The following is a 9,752-nucleotide window of genomic DNA, read 5'->3' on the forward strand; positions in this document are numbered from 1 at the left end:
AAATAGTTCAAGATTTATTTCCATTATGGTCTTTCACTTACAGCATCATTGAATCTGGCCTTTTAAATATACCGGTTTTGTTGGAAAAAAATAATTCATTGTCTACTAAAAGAATTAAAGGATTCTGAATACATAGTTGCTTTTGTAGAAAAAAATTTACAATGTGAAGACATCCTGCTTGAAACCACACAGACACAAAAACAAAGATAGCACAGGTTTGAAAATGTGCATATGTCCGACCCTTAGCAAAGCATACAGAGATCTGATCATTTGACTGCAGACCACAAAGGAAGCTATAAACAAATTCATCAGTGGGTTTGTAGCAACATGTACAAAAAATGTAGACTAAGAGTAAGGCATACAGTATTTCCCAGAACAGAGGAGCGGATGTTCTATTCCTTGAACCATTAAATCAAGAGAATGTGTTGCCGGTCTGTGAGGCTTCATACTACACATGTCCACATTGTCAGTGGTTAAGGTGTTTTCAACAGTCCAGCACTGAGAGACCGATACAATAGGTATAGTGACAGTGGAAAGATGGCACCTTTGCCAGCACATAAAAAAAACACATCAGACAGCTGTACTGTCATTTCACAAGCTTGTTCAAGTAGCTTACTGCAACCCAAGGCTTTACATTCATTATGTATTTGTATAATGTTGACAAAACTGTTCGTATTTTAAGAAAATGTACATCACTTCTCAAGACAGGTGTTAACAAACATCTTACACAAAAACAAAACACAAATGAAACATGTCCAGTTCTACTGCCTTACACTGGAGTACACACAGTCACTCATGGTGTTGTCTCTCGGTTTTCTTGATCTGTTGGACCTGTGATCCCTTAAAGCAGCATAATGGAGGTTGTCTGCATCTTGGTAACCCTGGCAAAAAGTATTTTAATGAATCATAATACAATACATGAAAGAAATAAACAAAACAACTAACTGCTGTAATGTTAAATGTGTCAGATTTTTCTTTTAAATAGATAATATTCACCTCTGTATTTGTTGTGGTAGAAGCTGAAACTCTCTGAGACGCTGTTGTGAAACACAGAAAAAGCTCTTTATTTTTAAAGCCATCTTCAGTGAATACAGTCAGTTAGATAAAAACTGTACTAGTTACCTGTACATTGGCAGATGTTTCTCTTGTTCATCATGCACACTGAGAAAGCCAGTAAAACGACCAGGATGGTGGTGAATACCAAAGCTCCGCTCAAGAAATTCACAAGAGGGTCTGGAGAGTTCACCTCATCTGTAGATAAAAATACGTTTTAAAACCAAAAACTACGGAATACGTTTTATGATTGATTTTTTTCAAAGTCCAAAGTATCTATATCAGTATCAGCCTGAAAAAGCCAATATTGGTCGAGCTACACCTTTTGGCTGTTATCTCTGTATTTATGTAAAAATTGATTAGGCAGTAGTAAGAATTACTTCTCTGCTAGAATTTTACAGTACTTACCAGCAAAGTCCAGCTTGGTCCCGTTTCCAAACAGTATGTGTCCACATGCGGCAACAGCACAGTAGTAGGTCCCAGCATGAGAAAGATTCAGACTCTTCAGTGGCAAGTTGTAGACACAGGTGTTTGTTTGTGTGTTGGGTTTCCTCTCACACTGATCATTCCTGCCTCCATGGGTGTACATGAGTCCTGGATGAGATTCTTCAGAGTTTCTGAACCAGTAAACATTGTGTTCTCCATCACAGGTCCCAGTGTGTACTGTACAGTTCAGAGTCACAGAGCCTCCTGGCTGGATGGTCTCAGATGCTGACTGATGGACCGAAGCTTGGATGTTCAAACCTGAACCCTTTACACTGACAGTAATGCCCTCTGCAAACTCAAAAGTGTATGCATAGCAACTTATGCAGTAGTAAGTAGCTGAGTCTGAAATGTGCAAATCCGAGATTGTCAAGTGATTGTTCCCATTGTTAGTCTCCAGTGTGAAACGTGGATTGTTCCTGAATTCATCAGTAAAAGTGCCAGCTTTATCATGTTTAAAGAAGGTAGAGATAAGCCTTGGTTTCTGTCCTAGAGTTTGCTTATACCAGTAGAACATAGCTGCAACCTTGTCACCATCATAGAAACATCGTAATGTCACGTTGTCTCCAACATTGGCTGATAAAAAACCATTGTCTTGACGCACAGACAAGGACAATTTAGGATTAGTTGTCAGAGCTGATCAGAAAAGAGACATAGAAAGGTCGCGATCAATGTAATGATAGACGTTTCTCATAATAATTAGAAATTATACCAACAATGAATATTAATTTGTAAGGATGCAAATACATCCACAAAAGACCCAACTTACCTAATCTCCACAGGCAAAGACAAGTCAGATATGAAGCAAACTTCAGAGATGTCATAGTGATCAAAATGTCTTGAAGAATATAGAGAACCCCCATATGTTCTCTACTCTTAGAGAGAGGACTCTGTCTGATTGGCTAACAAGAAGTGACACTGAATGTCCTATTTTGGAAATAGTGAACACATGTTCATTTCCCCCTCCATTGTCAATTTTGGTTCTTGAGTCAAGACACGTGGAGAGATGCTACTAGAACCACAATATTACTCGTGAGCCTGATCATAAAATCACTAACAACAGGCATAACTTGGTAAAAAAAAAAGTTATCTAGTTATGCTCAACTAGAGTTATCTTCTGTCCACAGATCTCTCACTTTCATTAGTCGACATCAGAAGCAGAAACTGGGTCCAGTGGGTATTTAGAGTGGGCTTTGAGGACCGACCGCAAAGACAAAGACACAAGATGTATCAGACATTTCCTTTCAGATTAATGTAGAAAACTGAAAAGTAATGAATTAAAAGACTTAGGAGAAGTACTGAATTTCACGTATGATGCTGTATTAATGTAATTTGTTCTACTACACCAACCCAGATGAACACAACTTAACACTGCTTAGCTCAACATGAGTGCAAACTTTAAGGAATTGAAACTTTAGGCAACTAAAACAACTTGGACAAGGGTAGGGTAAAGTGTTTGGTCAACATATTGTTTCAGTGTAAAACACAGCCTGCTCCTTGCCCTGCCCCCAACAAATCACCTGTTCCACAAGGACAAACGTTTCTCACACTATATTCAAAAAAGCAAGTTGTTTGCATTTTAAAGTTATCACATATTTCAGGCAAGAGGTCAATCTTCCTGCGTTCAAGCTCTGCTATGATGATGAAGTTTCCACTAATGGAAACACCACCTTCAGCACAGGAGTGATAAAGGTGAATGCTGAAAGTTGTGCTAAACCCGAAAGATGCCACCAGCACAAATGTTCCTGAAAAGAGGGTATTATTTGATCTTGACCACCTGTCTCCTCTCCTGCTCTCTGCCTGTGTCATAGATGTATCTCTGGCGCTGGCAAAGCTCTAAAATGAAGTGTGGACATAGGTCTGGCTATGCGAGACTATGGTTGTATAAAGAGCTGCAGTGTATGTTTGACCGAGAGCGGAGCTGAGGTGCACACACGCAGAGAGCAGAGGCTGGGGACAGGACGAAGCGTGCGCTGTGGCTGAATTCACACAAAATCCTGCAGTGTGGCTCCTTCCAGCAGCGTTGTGCGGAGATGTGGGCGATTTTATTTGTGCTTTAGAATGTAGCCACTGTGAAACAATCAGAAAACAACGTTTTATTTCTCTTACTCACTGCTTTGTTCTCCGTAATGCCGCTCCCTCTCTTTATTCATTCTCCAGTTCGCTCTCTCTCTCGCCCCTTGAGCTGGGGAGGAGGAGCCAACTTTGAATCGTGTGTTTACAATCAGCAACCGAAAAATCCTACTCATTCTGCCTTTAATGTTACAGAGTTGCAATGTGTAAATTACTTGCTTTTTAATTTTATTACACCCTCTTTTAGCCTTTTGGCACTGATTTATTGGTATAATCTAGTAAAATAGTCTGGGCATTACTGTGTGGCTGCTGCGCATGAAAACACTGCAGAGACTTCCTGTTTGAAACCACAAAGACAAAGAGAGCAGAGGGTCCTAGAAAAGTACATGACCAAAGTATATTGATTGATGATCTTTGACTGCTGACAACACAGAGGCTAAAAAGAGATCTTTACACCTCTGGGTTTGTGGTGTACAGTCAGCAATAAACATTATTGTGTCTAACAATAATCAACCTGCAAAGACAATTTGGGAAAGACATTTATCAGTACACTTAAGGCGGACACCCACTATCTGACAGATTGGTTGCCTCCATGTTCAAAATGTGTATTCAGAAATGACGTGTTGTTTCTGAGAATGCAGCCGTATCTGGAAGGAGTCACATCCGTATCAATCATGCTTGATGTTTGCAGAGGCTAGCTGATAATGTCCCTCTTAAATTTCAGAATGTATAGTACATTAAAAGCACTTGAAATGTGAGCATGCTAGCTACCTTACTGTTGCTGAGAGTTTTATTTGCTTTTGAAGTAACCACTAAGAAGGGCTCAATAACATAAAGTTTCACTTTCTGTTAAATTTGGCTTTGTCACATTCTCTTATGAACTTTCTCCTTCTCTCACTCATTTTTATGAATAAATTTGCAATTTTGTTTCAACTAGGGAGCAAATGCTCAAGTGTTTTTCTTTTTTGTCTAGTGAAGAGCGAGAGAGAAATCACACTTGAACCAAAAAAACCCATAATTTTTGAACAAGCATGTGAATGCACAATTGCATCTTGTAATGTGTTGCCCCATGACATCAGCCAATCTTCCTGTGTGCCCACTGTACCGATGTCAATGTTTACATTATGACCAGGAAATGAGACATAACTACCACAAAGCGTCTCCCAGTCAGTAGTGCGAATTTTCCAGTGTGAACACTCTCTTACCTACCTGAGCCCACACGCACCACAGAGCTGAGTTGTGTGTGATTGTGTGTTTGTACACTGTAAGCTACAGTCATAGTGACAGTAAAATAACACCTTTGACAACAAAGGTCATACTTTATCAAGAAAGCATGGTGGCTGAAAGCACTTGTTTTATTAGTTTATTGCAGGGAAAGACTTAACATTCAGTATATTGAGGTGACAGCAATGTTCCTTTTCTAGAAAAAAAAATGCATGATATAGCTTTATAGACAAGTTCTTCTTACACAGAAACAAAGTACAAATGAAATGTTTCCAGCTCTATTGCCTTACACTGGAGTACACACATTCACTTTGTGTGTCACCCCTCTGTCTTGTTGATCTGTTGACCTTGTGTACGCTCAAAGCAGCGTAATGGAGGTTGTCTGAATCTTGGTAATCCTAGCAATAAAACACAATTTTAACATTTAATCACCATAGTAATACACATCACTTGTCTGATGCACATATATATTGAACACACCGACAGAAACACCTGTACAGTATAACACACATTGATATAACAGCGCTCCACCTAACAGCTACTGTATGCAGTATGTATTTAAGAGCGATTGTACTGAATTGCATTAATTTGCACAGGTGTTACTTTTTTCATCCCCTATACATTGTTGTTGTGCTGTATTATGTATTGTTATAGTGGTGCAATATTTCAAAAATACTCACCTCTGCATTCGGAGTCAAGGCAGCTGAAGATCTTGAGTCTGGTTAAACAAAAAAACAACAACAAAAGCTTTCAAAATTCACTAAGATGGTGGTGAGAGGACCAGTTCTTTTAACTTTTTGATTTTTCTATTCAACTACTACTCAAATATGGGCTGTGGCTTAGAGGTAGAGGTCGTCCACTGCGCCTTCGGTGTGTGAGTGTGTGTGTGAATGATTAGTTTCTTTGTTGTGATGAGCAGTTGGCACCTGCCGTGAGTGTATGAATGGGGTGAATGGCATGTAGCGTAAAGCGCTTTGAGTGGTCGGAAGACTGGAAAGACGCTATACAAGTGCAGTCCATTACCATTTACCATATGATGGAAAATGAAGCACAGCACAATAGCATAGCAACATAAATGAATCAATAAAGACCCATACTAAAACCACTACAGCATACTACAACCACTACAGTTAAATGGTGTTGGTGTTACAGTATGTAACACCAACACCATTTAACAGTGGAAAGCCTCCATCTATGTATGGCCTCTCTAGTTAATAATCGCGTTGACTGGCTCATTTTTCCAAATATTGATGACTGAAAATCATCACTGAAGGTGTAATTTTTGTTGCTGATGAGATTAGCAGCTAATAAACCATGGAATTAAGTAAATACAGTAGTCGTAAAAAAATGACAGTTAGCCTACCTGTACATCGGCAGCTGTTCCTTTTGTTCATTGTATATGCTGCATATGCCAGTACACCAACCAGGATGGTGGTGAATGCCAAAGCTCCAATCAAGAAATACACCAAGAGAAAAGAGTCATCTACAGATCCAGACGTAGAAGGAGGAGACATTACAGAGCTGTAGTATAATGAGAAGGTAGTAATCATAACTACAGTATATATGAAACATCTGCTATAATGTTACTTACACTCTAAGTCCAGCTTGGTCCCGTTTCCAAACAGTATGTGTCCACATGCAGCAACAGCACAGTAGTAGGTCCCAGCATGAGAAAGATTCAGACTTGTCAGTGGCAAGTTGTAGAAACAGGTGTGTGTTTGTGTGTTGGGTTTCCTCTCACACTGATCATTCTTGCCTCCATGGGTGTACATGAGTCCTGGATGAGATTCTTCAGAGTTTCTGAACCAGTAAACACTGTGTTCTCCATCACAGGTCCCAGTGTGTACTGTACAGTTCAGAGTCACAGAGCCTCCTGGCTGGATGGTCTCAGATGCTGACTGATGGACCAAAGCTTGGATGTTCAAACCTGAACCCTTTACACTGACAGTAGCACCCTCTGCAAACTCCAAATCATATTCATAAGAGCCTACACAGTAGTAAGTAGCTGAGTCTGAAATGCGTAAATCAGCGATTGTCAAGTGATTTTTACCGTTTCCTGTGTCTAGTGTGAAACGAGGATTTTTCTTGAATTCGTTATCAAGGGTGGCACTTTTTTTATGTTTATAGAAGGTTGAGATGAGCCTTGGTTTCTGTCCCAGAGTTTGCTTATACCAGTAAAACATCACTGCATCACCTTCATAGAAACATCGCAAAGTTAGGCTTTCACCAACATTAGCTGAATAAAAACCACTCTCTTGACGCACGTAGATGGACAAGTTCAGTTCAGTCATCTGAGCTGAAGAGAAAAGAGATCCAGAAAGAGCACATTTAATTCAATGATATAAGTTTATTGCTAGATTGCTATAGCCTGTATGCAAAATTTGGAACCATAGTAACTATAGAAGTTGTTTACAAATACATTTACGAAAGACAACTTACCTATTCTTCCCAAGAACAGACAAGTCAGATACATAGCAAACTTAAGAGGTGTCATCGTGTTCATTTTGCCATGTTGAATGAATTGAATCTCAATACGTTCTCCACTCTCAGAGAGAAGACTCTGTTTGATTGGCTGACGAGAAGTAGGACCTCATATCCTTATTTGGAAACAATGAACACATGTTCAGTGCTGCCTTGAATGCATAGAATGCATGCTTGACCTGCGAGCTCAAGCAGGTCTTTTGAGAGACGTTACATTCTATTATCTGATTTCTTCTCTTTCATTCATTCGTGGACAATGGCAAGACTTATTATACGTTGTTAATGTTAAGCTAATGTTCTGTAAATGGTAAATTTGTGTTAAAAAGAACTCATTAGGGTACTTTCAGGTTATGCATGTAACATTTAAAGTATGCCCGTTGATGATGTCTTCAGTCTTATCGTTTAGAAAGAGTTTAAAAGCATGCACATTTGTGATTGCTATACAACCTCCTCACAAATCAGCTGTGGCTAATAAAGGAGTCAAATTCATACAAATTGCGGGCAACATATCAACAGAAAGCTGGGGTGCCCACCCCTATCGTACACAGTCACTCCCGTGGGTCCTTCTTTGTTTCTAACAAACTGCTAACTTTGCAAACGTCAACACTGTCAGTAACGTTATACAATTAGCTACCTTTATAATCTATCACTAAATTCATCTGTTTACTCACCAGTGTTTCTCTAGAAGAAACATTGCATCAAACTTCATCCCTTTACTTGTCAAGAGCTGTCTCCAGCGGTGGAAAGCAAGGCCAAGGTTAAATCTTGTTTTGCTTCTATTTCTATCACTTCGTTCTGTGCCGCCGAACATGGTTTCTTGCTCTTGGGGCAGCGCTACTTCTTCATCCCCTCATGTTGGACTGAGGGCCGAGTGGACGCTACAGTTACTCACTATCACCTCTCGAGGTACAAAGTGGTATCATGAGACAGGACGGGCCGGGGCTAGTTGGTTAGCATGCTATCTTCAGTAGATATGCAACACAATACATAGACGAGACGTCTTTGACACAACGTCAAAACTGTTGAAAAAATTGTATAATTTTTTGATAATTTTAGTTATTTTTTTTAATTTAAACTAAAATTCTTACATATACTACTTTTAAAGGAACATTTTGCTGACTTCTTGTCTATAATATCCATCCATTTTTGCGAGAGTTGTTGTCAGTGTCAGCACAGACAGACTGACATTGTATGGGACAACAGGGGGCTGGAACATTTGTTCAAAGATTAATCATAAGAAATAACCAATGCCAACAGGAAGAAGAGCTGTTGATGTTGCTGTAACCAAATATTATGTCTGTATTATGTCAGCAAATTTAATAATATATTTTTTGTTGTGGCTATTATTGGTACATGTGGCTATAATTGCTGGTAACAGTAGTTAGTTACATAGGGATGTTCACTGCCTCACCGACTCCTTCCCAAGCACACATATCATGGCCGCTTGGTTAATATAACAGCCTGTGTTTTAAAAGACGGGCAGAAATACAAGGTTTCTGTGGGTGGACATGATAAGATGCTCAGGCTTACACCAACATGAGCACATCAGTCCCCAAGCACCGCTGGTCATGAGGGTTTCTGGCAATGATTAGCTGTATTCCACTGCACTGATTTTGAGAAAAACATTGAAATAAATTAGTGCATATTCAGTTTCTAGTTATTATTTTTAGTTATTATTATTAGTTTGATTGCTAAAATAATTTCTTCTGATCTTAAAACAGTCTGGGCATTAAAGGTATACCGTGTGTCTACTGTGCATGAAAACACTGCAGAGACTTCCTGTTTGAAACCATAAAGACAGAGGGAGCAGAGGGGCCTAGAAAAGTACATGACCAAAGTATATTGAGAGCTAATCTTTGACTGCCGACCACACAGAGGCTAAAAAAAGATCCTTACACCTCTGGGTTTGTGGTGCACAATCAGCTCATTTACAGGAAACAGACTGAAGAATAACAGGCATTATCAATACACTAGGGGTTGGCGCTCACTATGGGACAGATTGGTTTGTGCCGCATGCTACATTTATAAATCACATGTTGGCAGGTCTTGTTGTTACCCTGCTGTGAGAAGGTCGGCTCTGATGGTTCGGAGCACGCTACCATGCCTTGAAGGAGTCATGTGCATAGCAAACATGCTTGATGTTTGCAATGCCATACCGATTGTGTCCCGCTGACTTTGAGCTAGTGTCGCTGTGAGTTTAAAGCGCTTTTGATTGACTAACCACAGACAAGAACCAAAATAATGTGTGTTGTGTGAAGGGAGAAACATTACACATGTACAGACTGTCAATGATGAAGGTATTACCGCTCATGTCTTTAGCAGTGGGTAGTAGATTTGTTTTTATATTCATTTTCAAGGCAAGCAAACTCTCTCTCTCTCTCTCTCTCTCTCTCTCTCTCTCTCTCTCTCTCTCTCTCTCTCGAGTACCAGAGCCCACA

General features: G+C 39.7%; 2 protein-coding genes across 3 annotated transcripts; both read right to left on the reverse strand.

Annotated features, from left to right (window-relative positions):
- LOC122869850 lies at window positions 1-2,434 on the reverse strand. The gene is made up of 5 exons (XM_044183193.1): window positions 2,306-2,434; window positions 1,462-2,172; window positions 1,123-1,251; window positions 997-1,037; window positions 1-881 (listed from the first exon to the last, which is right to left on the reverse strand). Exons 1-5 carry the CDS (start codon window positions 2,397-2,399, stop codon window positions 762-764), a joined length of 1,095 nt encoding a protein of 364 aa, XP_044039128.1. The 5' UTR covers window positions 2,400-2,434; the 3' UTR covers window positions 1-761.
- Window positions 2,435-4,278: 1,844 nt separating this feature from the next.
- Window positions 4,279-8,900, reverse strand: LOC122869855. Of its 2 annotated transcripts, XM_044183206.1 has the most exons (6): window positions 7,273-8,900; window positions 6,884-7,129; window positions 6,425-6,790; window positions 6,197-6,316; window positions 5,514-5,551; window positions 4,279-5,231 (listed from the first exon to the last, which is right to left on the reverse strand). In XM_044183206.1, exons 1-6 carry the CDS (start codon window positions 7,334-7,336, stop codon window positions 5,112-5,114), a joined length of 954 nt encoding a protein of 317 aa, XP_044039141.1. In that variant the 5' UTR covers window positions 7,337-8,900; the 3' UTR covers window positions 4,279-5,111. The 2 variants fall into 2 exon arrangements, with proteins under 2 accessions (XP_044039141.1, XP_044039140.1); XM_044183205.1 differs by having other exon boundaries at window positions 4,280-5,231; window positions 6,425-7,129; window positions 7,273-8,898.
- Between the last annotated feature and the right edge of the window lie 852 nt (window positions 8,901-9,752).

This window comes from Siniperca chuatsi, linkage group LG22 (genome assembly GCF_020085105.1).
Source record: "Siniperca chuatsi isolate FFG_IHB_CAS linkage group LG22, ASM2008510v1, whole genome shotgun sequence".
Classification (NCBI taxonomy): Eukaryota; Metazoa; Chordata; class Actinopteri; order Centrarchiformes; family Sinipercidae; genus Siniperca; species Siniperca chuatsi.

What these genes read in the sequence shown, in the direction of transcription:
- LOC122869850 (XM_044183193.1), bottom strand. Translation starts at nt 2,399, where the DNA reads ATGGGGGTTCTCTATATTCTTCAAGACATTTTGATCACTATGACATCT. An exon ending in GACCAAGCTGGACTTTGCTG is followed by an intron (nt 1,252 to 1,461) that starts GTAAGTACTGTA and finishes TTTTATCTACAG; the next exon opens with ATGAGGTGAACTCTCCAGAC. An exon ending in CTACCACAACAAATACAGAG is followed by an intron (nt 882 to 996) that starts GTGAATATTATC and finishes ACTTTTTGCCAG; the next exon opens with GGTTACCAAGATGCAGACAA.
- LOC122869855 (XM_044183205.1), bottom strand. Translation starts at nt 7,336, where the DNA reads ATGAACACGATGACACCTCTTAAGTTTGCTATGTATCTGACTTGTCTG. An exon ending in GACCAAGCTGGACTTAGAGT is followed by an intron (nt 6,317 to 6,424) that starts GTAAGTAACATT and finishes CTGGATCTGTAG; the next exon opens with ATGACTCTTTTCTCTTGGTG. An exon ending in GAACAGCTGCCGATGTACAG is followed by an intron (nt 5,552 to 6,196) that starts GTAGGCTAACTG and finishes TTGTTTAACCAG; the next exon opens with ACTCAAGATCTTCAGCTGCC.